The 13,671-nt window shown below is 38.0% G+C and overlaps 1 protein-coding gene across 1 annotated transcript; it reads right to left on the bottom strand.

The window, feature by feature from the left end:
* Positions 1-9,174: 9,174 nt before the first annotated feature.
* On the bottom strand, positions 9,175-10,134 carry LOC102822447 (putative olfactory receptor ENSP00000348552-like). The gene has a single exon (XM_006863183.1). It carries the CDS (start codon positions 10,132-10,134, stop codon positions 9,175-9,177), a length of 960 nt encoding a protein of 319 aa, XP_006863245.1.
* Between the last annotated feature and the right edge of the window lie 3,537 nt (positions 10,135-13,671).

Raw genomic sequence — 13,671 nt, forward strand, 5'->3', positions numbered from 1 at the left:
GATGGGGCAGCTGGAGACTTTAGATCCAGAGAGGGAGAGTGACTATGTGCTGAAGACCTGGGGGGTACAGGGGAAGGATTGCATGGAGGGGATTGTAACCATGGCAATGAGATGATATATGATAGAATGAATGCAAAACCAATGTTTTCCCATGTAAACTATCACATAATTCACAATAAAGCATTAAAAATAAATTAATTAATAAATTAATTTTAAAATAATAATAATAAATAAAGTTAATCAATTTGCCAAAGACCACGTGTTTTATGAGTGACGTAACTGGAATTTCCATCTCAAAACTGTATATTTCATTGTCTTTACCATCATTATTATCATTATCAACATATTACTTATACCGGAGTGCTGGTGTGGCGCTGTAAGATAATTCCCTGGACTGAAAGGTCAGTTTGAGCCAAAACATCAGTGGTTCAAACCAACCAGTCACTCCTCGGAAATGCTATACAGGGTCATTATGAGTCGGAACCGACTTAACAACAACAATTACTTATACCTGAAACAAAAAGTATAGAAGGGTGGTGGTTATGTGCCGTGGAGTCGGAACCGACTCATAGCGACCCTGTACAGGGTTTACGGGACTGTAAATCTTTACGGGAGTAGAAAGCCTCATCTTTCTACCGCGGAACAACTGGTAGTTTGGAACTGCTGACCTTGCGGTTCGCAGCCCCATTCATAACCACTATGCCAATTAAACCTCTGTGTCCAGTCACCCAGTTATTGGTGACAACCACCAATTTTTTGAGACAACTTATTGTGACAACCAATGCTAGCAATTTCCTGTCTGCTCTTTTTAGAGCTATCGTATGCATACAACAATAAATATTTCTGAGATAAACTTAGCACAAATACTCATTATCTTAACATCTTGCTTTTCTCACTTAAGTACACCTGGGGAGTTGTGTGTGTGTTTATTGCTGCCTCATTCTTTTTAATGGCTACCATAGTTCATGACAAGGATGTACCATCATTTAATTAACCAGTCTGCTATTGTGGAACATTTAGGGTTTCCAATCTTATGCTATAACAAAAATGCTACAACAAAACCCCTTGCATAGTCACAATACAGCATATATTACAAATATATTTGCTGTGTGTGCGTGCATAATTTTGATAGATATTGCCAAATACACACATTCCTAATATATGAAAATGTCATCTATTGTAGGGCATTTGGGGTTGTTTTTAGTTTGGACAATTGCAAATAAAGCTGCTATAAACAAATATGTGTAGGTTCTTTTGTAAACATGATTGTCATTTCTCTGGGATAAATGCCAGCGTGTTATTAAGTTTACTGTAATTGCTGGACAGTATGGGTAAGTGTACATTTAACTTTTAAAGAAACTGCTTAATTACTTTTAAGTGGCAGTCCCATTTTACATTTCCCTGAACAGTGTTTGAGAGATCTAGTTTGCCCACATCCTTGTCAGCATTTGGTATTGTCATTATTTTTTATTTTAGCTGCTTGAATAGATATGTAATGATTTATCACTGTAATCTTGATGTGCACTGTACTAATGGTGACTAATAGTGAAAATCTTTTTATGTGCTTCTTTGCCATCTGTGTACCCTCTTTGGTGAAGTAACTGTTTGTATTTTTTGCTGATTATCTAATTGTTCCTTTTCACATTGAAGTATAAGTCTTTTATCAGATAGGTGGTTTGCAAATATTTTTCTCAGTCTGTAGTTGTCTTTTGTTGTTGTTGTTGTTGTTTTATTGTGAATTGAGTGAAAGTTTACAAGGCAGATCATCAGTTTTACATTCAACAAATCTTATGCTTTGTTTCATTACAATGACTATAATCTCCTCTTGTTGTTGTTGTTGTTGTTAAGTGCCTTCGAGTCGGAGCCGACCCATAGCGACCCTGTACAGGGTTTCCGAGGGTGTAAATCCTTACGGGAGTAGAAAGCCTCATTTTTCTCCCGCGGAGCGGCTGATAGTTTCGAACCACTGACCTTAAGGTTCGCAGCCCGATTCGTAACCACTATGCTACCAGAGCTCCTTATGTACCATCAATTAACAGAATTTCTCTCTGTTCATTTTAGCTCTATTTTTTAAAAAACACTCAGGCATATGTAATAATTTACACAATCAAAGGGCACATTCTACAAGCCTGCCTCCTGGCGGCCAGCTCTCAGTCCCTCTCTTTCCATGAATCTAGAGCCTCAGCTGCTCCCTCTCTCCATGTCCCCATCTCTGCCTCCATCTCTGGTTTTGTTGCTTCTCTGGATATCATCCCACATTCTGCTTGTGCTCTTCTTCCTTGATGATCCTAGGGTCCTGGACTGTAAGAGTAACTACTCCCCTGTTTTTGTTACAAAACTTCTACCTGTACAATTGTGACAGTCTCAATTAGCCATGATAACAATTACTCACTATTGAATCATAAGAATCTTATCCCCATCTCTTTTCACGAGACCCATCTAGACAAGATGAAAACTTTGCAGTGGGGATTCTATCTTCCCCCCCCCACTCTTAAACTAAACTCTTTATTGAAACCTTGTAAGCCAGCCACTTCGTGCCTTTATTGCCCCCTCATTTTAGGTAGCCAATGTCTTAGTTGCCCGTCCCTATCTACCCTGTGTACAGAAGGGATAGCATTGCTACTTGATGTGAAGACTCCTTCCCTCTCTGTAGTTGTGTTTTCATCTATCCTCCTGGTAGAGTCTTTCATAGAGCACAAGCTTATAAGTTGCGTGAACTCTGACTTACGCTTTTTTTTTTAAATGAACTATGCTTTTGATGTCATGTCTAAGAACTCCTTCACTACAAACTCAGCCCCCAAGATTGTCTCTTACACTATCTTCTAAATTTTTAGAGTTTTGTTTTATTGTGTTTAAATCTTTATTTATTGTTACTTAATATGTGGAGACGATGTGACGTTTAGATTGAGATTGTTTCTTTGATGGGGAGGTTGTTGTTACTGCTGTTAATGTTGTTAGCTTGGCCTATCCAACTGCTCCAGCACCATTTGCTTAAAACCCTATCCTACTTCCATTAATTTGCTTTACACCTTTTTCCAAAAATCAGTTGACTATATTTATATTGGCTTAGGCTCTCTATTCTGTTAGCTTCCAGACTAAGAATTGACTAGGCGTCCAGTTCTGTGGGATTAGCCTATGAAACCTTTATAAATAGCAGCAGAACAATATTTGACATAGGGCCCTCAGATTGGAAGGCACACAGAAAACAACTGAGCTGTCTCTTCAAAATAGAATCAACCTGAATGACATGGATAGAGCAAAGTTTTCAGGACCTTCATTTACTGATGGGGCATGACTCAAAATAAGAAGAAACAGCTGCAAATATCCACCAATAATCAGAATGTGGAATGTATAAACTATGAATCTAGGAAAATTGGAAGTTGTCAAAAATGAAATGGAACACATAAAGATCAATATCTTAGGCACTGAAATGGATAGTTATTGGCCATTTTGAATCTGATAATCATATAGCTTACTGTGTTGGGAATGACAAATTGAAGAGGACTGGCATTGCATTCATTGTCAAAAAGAACATTTCAAGATCTTTCTTGAAATACAATGCTGTCTGTGATGGGATAGTATCTATGTTTACAAGGAAGACCTGAAGTCCTCGTGTGGCACTGTGGGTTAATGCGCTGGACTGCAAGGTCAGTTTGAACCACAAGGTCGGTGGTTCAAGCTCACCAGCCACTCCTTGGAAACCCTATACAGGGTCACTATGAGTCAGAATCGACTCGACAGCACTTAACAACAAACAAGAAAGACCAGTTAATACAACTATTATTCAAATTTATACACCAACCATTAAATACAGTAATAAAGAAATTGAAGAATTCTACCTTCTTTAGAGTCTTGATGTGACACTGTAGGATAAGCACTGAACTATTAACCACAAGGTTGGTTATTCAAACCCAGTAGCCACTCCCTTGGGAACCCTATACAGGGTTGATATAAGTCAGAACAGACTCAAAAGCAATTAACAACAACAAACCAACTTCATCCATCTGAAATTGATCACACATGAAATTAAGATACATTGGTAATTACTGGTGATTGGCATGTGAAAGCTGGAAACAAAAAGGAGGGATCAGTCATTAGAAAACATGGCTGTGATCATAGAAATGTCACTGGAGTTTGTATGATAGAATTTTGCAATACCAACAACTTTTTCATAGCAGATACCTTTTTTCAATAACATAAACAGTGACTGTATATATGGACTTCACCAGATGGAATGCACAGAAATCAAATGAACTATATCTATGGAAAGAGAGGAGTCCTGGTGTGGCGCTGTGGGTTAATGGGCTGGACTGAAAGGTTGGTTTGAACTGTAAGGTTGGTGGTTCAAGCTTATAAGCCGCCCTTCAGAAACCCTATACAGGGTCACTGTGAGCCGGAACCGACTCCACAGCACTTCACAATAACAACAACAATGAGAAGAGACAATAGAGAAGCTTAATATCATCAGCCAAAACAAGGCCATGGCTGACTGTGGAACAGCACATCGATTTCTTATATGCAAGTTTAGGCTGAAGCTAAAGAAAATTAAAACAAATCCGTGAGAAACAGTATGATATTGAGTACAGCCCACCTGAATGTAGAGACCATCTCAAAAACAGGTTTGACACTAATGACAGAAGACCAGAGGACTTATGGCATGACATAAAAAACATCATACAAGAAGAAAGCAAAAGATCATTAAAAAGACAGGAAAGAAAGAAAAGACCAAAATGGAAGTCAGAAGAGACTCTGAAACTTACTCTTGAAAGTAGAGTAGCTAAAGTGAATGAAAGAAATGATGAAGCAAAAGAACTGAACAGAAAATTTCAAAGGACAGCTTGAGAAGACAAAGTAAAGCATTAAAATGAATTGTACAAAGACCTGGAGCTAGAAAACCAAAAGAGTTGAACACACTCAGCATTTCTAAAGCCGAAAAAAAAACTGAAGAAAAAATTCAAGCCTCAAGTTGAAATATTGAAGGATTCTATGGGCAAAATATTGAATGATGCAGGAAGCATCAAAAGAAGGTGAAAGAAATACACAATTGCCCACCACCCTCCAAAAAAAAGTAGTCGGTGTTCAAACATTTCAGGAGGAAACATATGATCAAGAACCAGGATATTGAAGCAAGAAGTCCAAGTTGTTCCAAAGATATTAGCAAAAACTAAGGCTTCAGAAATTGACAGAATACCTCTTGAAATGTTTCAACAAACTGATGCAATGCTGGAAGCATTCTTTAGTCTATGCCAAGAAATTTGAAAGACAGCTAGCTGGCCAACCAACTGGAAGAGATCCATATTTATGTCCATTCCAAAGAAAGGTGACCCAACAGAATGTGGAAATTATCTAACAACATCATTAATATCACATGCAAGTAAATTTTTGCTGAAGATAATTAAAAAACAGTTGCAGCAACACATTGACAAAGAGCTTCCAGAAATTCAAGCTGGATTCAGAAGAGAGCCTGCAACCAGGGATATAATTGTTAATGTCAGATGGATCTTGACTGAAAACAGAGAATTCAAGAAAGATGTTTGCTTGTGTTTTATTGACTATGCAAAGGCATTTAACTATATGGATCATAATAAACTATGGATAACATTGTGAAGAACGGGAACTCCAGAACACTTAATTGTGCTCATGCATAACTTTTACATAGACCAAGAGACAGTTGTTCAAATAGAACAAGGAGATACTGAGTGATTTGACATCAGAAAATGTATGTGCCATACTTATTCATCCTGTGTACTAAACAAAGAATCTAAGAAGCAGGACTACATGAAGAAGAAAGTGACCTCAGGAATGGAGGAAGAGTCATTAATAACTTACGATATGCAGGTGACAGTACTTTGCTTGCTGAACGAGAAGACTGGAAGCACTTGGCTGATGAAGATCAAAGACACAGCATTCAGTATGGATTACAATTTAATGAAAAGGAAAAAAAAATCCTCACAACTTGGCCAATAAACAATATAAATGGAGAAAAGAATTGAAGTTGTCAAGGATTTCATTTTATTTGGATCCACAGTCATTGTTCATGGAAGCAACAGTGATGAAATTAAATGGCATATTGCATTGGGCAAATCTGCTGTCAAAGACTTGTAAACTGTTAGAGAGCAAAGATGTCACTTTGCAGATTAAGGTGCAAATGACCCAAACCAAGGTATTCTCAGTTGCCTCAATGTGCATATGAGCGCTGAACAATGAATCAGGAAGACACAAGAATTGATGCATTTAAATTGTGATGTTGGTGAAGAATGTTGGAAGTACCATGGACTGCCAGAAGAATAAATAAATCTGTCTTAGAAGAAGTACAACCAGAATCCTCCTTAGTAGGGACGATGGTGAGACTCATGTGGAATTGTATACTACAGATTACTAAGTAAGCACAAGTTTACCTTGATTACTGGGTACTCAATCCCTGTCAGAGATTGTAAATTTGAAAAAGAGGCTTTGATTCTGTAGGAAGGTGATGTAGGGTAGGGAGAAACAGATGCCAGCCAATCTTAAAAGCAGAATTTTGATGTAGTGAAATTGTTCACTACAGATTAGTAAGTAAACACAAGTAAGCCCAGACTTAGCTTGCTTATGGGGTAATTCTACATTGCAATGGTGATTTCCTCCACTCAAGTCCACTACTTTTTTAAAAAGCCAGAAGTAGATATGAAATGTTATGCAATGATTTCTCAACATTTGTTTATGTAATCATTTTTCCTCCTTTAATCTATGAATGAGATTTACTGCAGAGTTAGTTTTCCTAACATTCTTTATGTCAGATGTCTTGGAATTCCTAATATTCTTAATTAGGGATCTTGGCATTCCTAGAAATATTCCTGAATTCCTAAAAATGCCACTTGACATTTTCATCACTTGTAAAATATACACTGGATTTAATCTGCTAAAATTCAGTAAATGGCTTTTCATTTAATCAGCTTTTGTTGTTATTTTCCACAATCCTCTAATTAAAAAAAAAGCTTCATCTATAGGTAATCACTCTTAAATTTTCTAAAAGCACATTTAAACTTTTTCTGTATTTCTAGGTCAACACAATGACTCATAGTCATAATCCCTGCTCTATTACCCCAATTCCTTCATAAAATGAAGTCTTTCGTGGACTGCAACATTATTTCTCTTTCTCCACCTTCTAGTTTGATGAAATCATCTGGAATTATAATTGAAATGAATATCACTGCTTTTTAAAAATCATTATCCTTATGCATTTTCTAATAATTTCTTTATATATAAATCTTTGTAAATTTGATTTGCGATTACTTAGATTTTATTGGTTTTAGGCAGTTCACCATTCTCTATCATTTCATGTATACTACATTTATTATATTCATTTAATTGTTATTTTGTTAATGTTTTTTGAAAGAACTTCTTAAAGTAATTTTTTTTTCCAAAAATAGAATGTAGAAGTATATATTCCTGTGTTTTCACCTGACAGTCTTTTAATCCTCACATGTGTGCAATAGTCAGTTATATGTAAGATTCCAGAACCAGAAATAATTTCCCTCATAACTCTGTAAACATAGATCTGACAAGCTTACTCGTATTCAGTATTACAGAGAAGGCCAATGACCATCAGATTTGTATTGTTTGTTAGATAATGTGTTTTCTTCTATTGAAAAGTCTACAGAAACATCCTGTTACATGTGGAAATAAACATTTATCCTCAGGTCTAAGTAAATCTTTTGCCATAGTTCTTTTCTGACAGTGAACTCTTTTGGACCAGAGACTCTAACTACTTTTGTTTAGGTTACATTTTATTTGGTCTTTTTCATTATCATTTGTCTTCAATCTCTCTGTTCTCACCTTGAGAAATTCTATGACAGATCCTCTAGGTTGGGATTTCATAACTTCTCAAATCTTTTCTTAAATAATTTCTAATCTGCTTTTTTGTCTGAAGGTTAGGAGAGCAATTTAATTTATTTTTTATTTCCAAATTTAATTTTTAGTGTATAAAGTATAATAAAGTCTTTATACTTCTCAATTGTTTGCTGTTGACTTTCATTTATTTGATGTTTTCTTTTTACTTCTAAAAAAGTTCTTATCTCCCAATCATCTGTTCTCCTAAAATCTTTTCTCATAGAGTGCTCTTTGTTTTATTGATTCAATCACTTCTTGAATTCCACTAAGAATTATATTGAGATTTTTTTAATCTCAATTTTCTATCTTCCTGTATTAACTTTTTTTTTTTTAAATCAAGAGCTGATTATTTTGTTTGTTTCCTCTTGATAAGATTGAAAGTTCACATCAATTGTCAGAGATTTTCTATTCTGTTCATTAGATTAATGACTATTGGGAGCTGGTTTGGAATTCCTCATCAGTCATGTGGGTGGTTATTAGAAGTCTCCTGATAGACTTCACATCCTTTAAGCACCATGTGGCATTGGTGATTTTTCGGTAGCAAAGCAAGTGATGTCATCACTTGGCTTCATTCGTGGTCATGCTGTACCACATAGTTTATACAATTCATTTGTTCCTTCTTGACATATCTCAGTTTCCACATTATTCTTATGACCCAGGAGAGGCCACTTCTATCTGGGTACAGAACCCAGGAGTGAAAAACATATTCACAAAGGTAAAACCTTTGCATACCTTCCTTACTCCCCACTTTGATTCAAGGGCATGAATGATTTCTGGTGGGAAACTTGAGTGAGAATCAGGGAAAGAAAACAACAGATTAATTACAGAGCCATGGGAGATAAAAACCCAGGAAACATTTTCTAAAGGATCGATATGAAAATGAAACCATAAGGAGAAAGGTAGAAATGTTGCAAATACTCTTTTGTATGTCATAGGAAGAGTTGAAAGGTAACATAAAAACATCATTCAAATATATTCAAGGGAAATCATATAAAAGATTGGAGCTTTTCATCTGTTAAGCAATAAAAATTTGAAGTCATTTTTCCTTGACTTGAATGTGTTCATTGTCCATTACAAAGAATGAGAACTAAAAGCCTAAACAAATAAGGATATACCTTTATGACACTGTTTATAGAATGAAGTGGGGAAAAGTCCCATTAAAAGCTCCCAGTTCACAAAGTCCTTCTGTGGAATGAGATTTATGTAGTATTTGATGACGTTGGTTCACATTTGGTGGTCTTATCCTCTGAGACCTTCAAGTAAGAAAAAACAGGGAGCACAGAATTACCAAGACTCCTCCCACCATCACTGAGAAAAGCGTTTCTGAAATACCAGATTACTCACAGCCGCCTTCACATCCTTGTTTCTCAAGCTGTAGATGATGGGGTTGAGCATGGGGGTCACCACCCCATAGAAAAGGGAGATGAGCTTGTCTAAAAGGTCCTGTTTGCCTGTCCCCAGTGGGTCCTTAGACTTGGGCTTCCCATACATGAAAAGGATGGTTCCATAGAAGACAACCACAACTGTGAGATGGGAAGAGCAAGTGGAGAAAGCCTTTTTCTTCCCCTCTGCTGAGGGAATCCTTAAAATAGTAGCAATGATGAACACATAGGAGAAAAAAATGAACAGTACCGGGATTCCCAGGAAGACCACATTGGCCACTCCCATGCTGATAATGTTGATGGAGATATCTGCACAGGCCAATTTCAAGACAGCCAGGATCTCACAGGCAAAGTGATTAATGATATTGTCTCCACAGAAGGGCAGTTGCATTGCTAGGGATGTCTGCACTACAGCGGTGCTGCATCCAGCTACCCAAGATCCAGCAGCCATGGGCAGATAGACAGCTTTGCTCATGATCTCAGAGTACCTAAGGGGGTTGCAGATGGCCACATAGCGATCAAATGCCATCATACTCAGGAGCACACACTCAGTGGCTCCCATGGCGAAAGAGAGAAACATCTGTACAGCACAGGCTAAGAAGGGGATGGTTTTCCTGGGAGTCAGGAAGCTGTCAAGAATCAGGGGGACTGAGGAAGTTGTGTAGCAGATATCCAGGAAGGACAGGTTCCTCAGGAAGAAGTACATGGGCATGTGCAGTCGAGAGTCCAGGATGGTCACCAGGATGAGGACCCCATTGCCCAGCAGGATCACCAGGTACATCAGAAGGATGAGCACAAAGAAGGTTTTCTCTAGTATTGGGTGGGCTGAGAGTCCCAAGAGAATGAACCCCATCACAGGGGAGGTCTGATTAAACCTTAACATGGATCTCTTATTTCACTTACAAGAACTCAGAAGACTAACTTCATCATCCTCTGATGCCTAAAGTGCGTGGGATTCAGTCAGTGAGGAAGCCCCGTCTTGCTGAGCAATTGGAGAACAGCTCTGACAATGAGGAGCTCTCTACATGGTTCTAAATAAAATGCATGGAATTTTATTAACATTGACTTTGTAATCTCTGGCCACCTCATCATGAGGTTTCATATATCATCTGATTTGATTGAATTTTCCTAATCACATTCAACACGGACACCACACATTTACTTTAAGTTATGTCATGCTTGTTTTACTCAGTTTTAATAAGAAAAGTGAGATCCCATTCACATGTTCCACCACCACCACCTCACCTTGGGGCCCAGGACTGGTAAGGACAAGAAACCTTGATTCCTGACCATTGTCATCTCCAAGTACTTTTAGATACAATCTGCCAACTCTTTCCAATTCTCTCTCATAATGTATAGAACTGTAAGTCATTCATTCATTTATCTTTCTTCCAAACTCATCTGGAGCACGTTAACTAATCACTCAATGCACGGATTTAATTAAAGTCTCCTTTTTTCTCTGGGCCTCATTTTCCCTAAAGTTCACTTTAAGATTGATTATTTTTAAGGATATTCCATCCCAATAACTAAGGGATGTCATGATTTTCCCACTCTTGGATGTTTCCCTTTGTTTCAAGATTCCTCTGTTTCACTTATCCAACAAATGGGAACGGGCCAAGAAGAGTTTACATATTCTTTAAAAAGCTGCTCCCTTACCTTTATCAGATAAACACGTTAATAACAAAAGTAATTTCTTGAGGTTTTGGAATAACCCAGTGGCCAAAAATAGTCACTCCTGTCAGGAAGCAGCAGCTAGAAGTGTTAGTTCCTGAAATGGGTGAAAGTTTTCTTGTCTTTGTTCTGTATTTGCAAAAAATCCACAAAGGACCATCTGTTGCACATACAAAGCCATTTAAATTCCATTTTGCCATTGGGATTATTCTAGTCCCTGAAGTGATTTAAAGTTTAGAAACTGAAGTGACAAAGTTTAGAAACTTTTTATTCATCTGGGATTGTGTCCCCAAGATCAAATTATTCTAAAGTCCCTCATAAATACTTGCTTCCCTCCTACCATCTCTTCCTAGGAGTCCCTGGGTGATGCAAATTGTTAAGTGTTCAAGTACTAACCAAAAGGCTGGTGATTCAAACCCATCCAGTAGCCCCTCAGAAGATAGGCCTGGCAATGAATTTTTGTAAAGTCACAGATTTGACTCTATGGTGCAGTTCTACTACACACACATGGGGTCAACATAAATTGGAATCAACTCTACAGCAACTAACAACAGCACTTCCTTCCTACCCATTCTGCTGAGCTAGAGAGCACAGATCATCCTGCCCTGCTGTAATTAACATAAACCCCCAACATATGCAACCCTTGTCCAGAGCTCATGATCTATGATACAGAAATCCACTGTTGTTGTTGTTGTTAAGTGCCGTCGAATCAGTTCCAACTCATAGCAACTATGTATATCTTTGTGGTAGCAGAAAGCCTAAACCTACTCCTCCAGGTAAATCCTTGACCATTTTCTAAGTACTCTCGACCATTTTCACATTCTGGATGCCAGAATTTACAGAAGCCAGCAATCTAGAAGTTCTCCTCTTGTCTGTATCTCACCAAATAGACTCAGCTCTTACCTTTGGCCAGGCCTTTAAAGGCCATTAGAAGAAGAAAGAGGAAGATGGGGGTGGAGGATGGGGAAACTGTTGCTTTTGAGTCAATTCCAACTCACAGTGGCCTCATATGTGTCAGAATAGAACTGCGATGCATGGTTTTCAGTAATTGCTTTTTATGTAAGTAGCTCTCCAGGTGTTTTTTTTCCAAGGTGTCAGTGGGTGGACTCAGCCAATAACTTTTCCATTAGCAGCTGAGCATGTTAACCATTTGTGCCACCCAGGGACTTCTGAGTCATCCATGAATTTGGTCATGGTTCCTGAGAAGAGTTTTACAGATATAGATAGCAGCTGCGGGCTGGATAAAGGGCAGTTGATTCCAACAGTGGGATTCTGTTACTTAAAATCTTTTTCTCTGTGTGCTTGTAAGAGGGTGTCTGTATCTGCATTTGCTAGAGCATAGCTGATTTACCACTGGCATCTGGAAGCTTTCTCTTCTAAGATCCAAAACTCAGATCTCTGATCACCCAGGCAGCATTCTGAAGCATCTTAAACTAGGACTACTGTTTTATAATATAATATAGTTTTTTAACCTCATTCTTATTTTCCCTTTCTCAGTTAATCTGAATGGTGGGTGATGCATGTGTTATTATCTTTTTAAAAGATGCCCATGGTGTGCAAGAGAAGCCTACCCAGTATCAGAAACAAATTTAAGACCTGGGCAATTTCTCTTATTTCTTCCATAAATAAAACACACTGCCCTCGAGAATTGGAAATGCTTGGAATCAGTTAGTCCAATAGACTAATAGAACATGTGAACCTCAGTCTCTATAACTCTGAGACCAGAAGAACTCTAAAACTCTGAGACCAGCTACCACTACCAACTGCTCTGAAAGGGATCACATTAGAAGGTCCCAGTTAGATAGAGAGACAAAAAAATTAGGAAAAAAATTCAAAGTTATAAAAGACTGGGCTTACTGGTCAGAAAGAATGAGGAACTCATCCCTGCACAGGGTTTCCGAGGCTGTAAATCTTTACGGGAGCAGAAAGCCTCATCTTTCTCCCTCGGAACAGCTGGTAGTTTCGAACTGCTAACCTTGCAGTTTGCAGCCCGATTCATAACCACTACACTACCAGAGCTCTTTCATATATTAGAAGAGTATAAAAAGAATATATGTAACATTTAAGGAAAAATAATAAGCTACACACCATGTACTCAAAACCCTGGCTAAGAAGTTGAATGGTTCTTACCTTAATAGTCTCTCATGTTACCCTTCCCAATTATATTCCCTCTTATTGCCTTGAGCCTATGGCCCTTGACCACCCTTCAGGTCTGGAAAGGAATTCACCCTCATGGCCCAACTTTCAGCCAAGTAGTAGATAGGTACATAGGAGGGACAACAACACTAGTAAAGTATGCTCACCAAGAAATGGTCAATCATTCAAGATCTAAAGAGCAGAATTTACTTAAAGAGTTGTTTTACCCAAGTTGAGAAGAGATGGGAAGGGGGATAATCGTTGCTGCATAGAGGGGATTACAATCATTGAGATGAAACAAAGTGTAGGATTTGTTGTGTGTAAAACTGATGTTCTTGCCTGTAAACCTTCACTCGATTAACAACAAAGTTTAAAAGATAAAAAAACAACTGCCTTATGAATTGACTTACAAAAATAGAATCAAATAGGAAGAACAAACAAGATGGCGGATCGGGCGGACATATAGCAGAGAGCTCCGCCAACAACAACACAGAATACCTGACCAAGCAGGCTCAGGGGCTGGTCCCAGAACTCTGAACCACATATAAAGGAATACTTTGAAGGTTGGAAGGCTCACAGCTGGGGGAATTTGTGGCAGAAGCAAGAAATCTAT

This window comes from Chrysochloris asiatica, unplaced genomic scaffold (genome assembly GCF_000296735.1).
Source record: "Chrysochloris asiatica unplaced genomic scaffold, ChrAsi1.0 scaffold00053, whole genome shotgun sequence".
Taxonomy (NCBI): Eukaryota; Metazoa; Chordata; class Mammalia; order Afrosoricida; family Chrysochloridae; genus Chrysochloris; species Chrysochloris asiatica.

Coding starts and splice junctions, on each gene's coding strand:
- LOC102822447 (XM_006863183.1), bottom strand. CDS start 10,134: ATGTTAAGGTTTAATCAGACCTCCCCTGTGATGGGGTTCATTCTCTTG.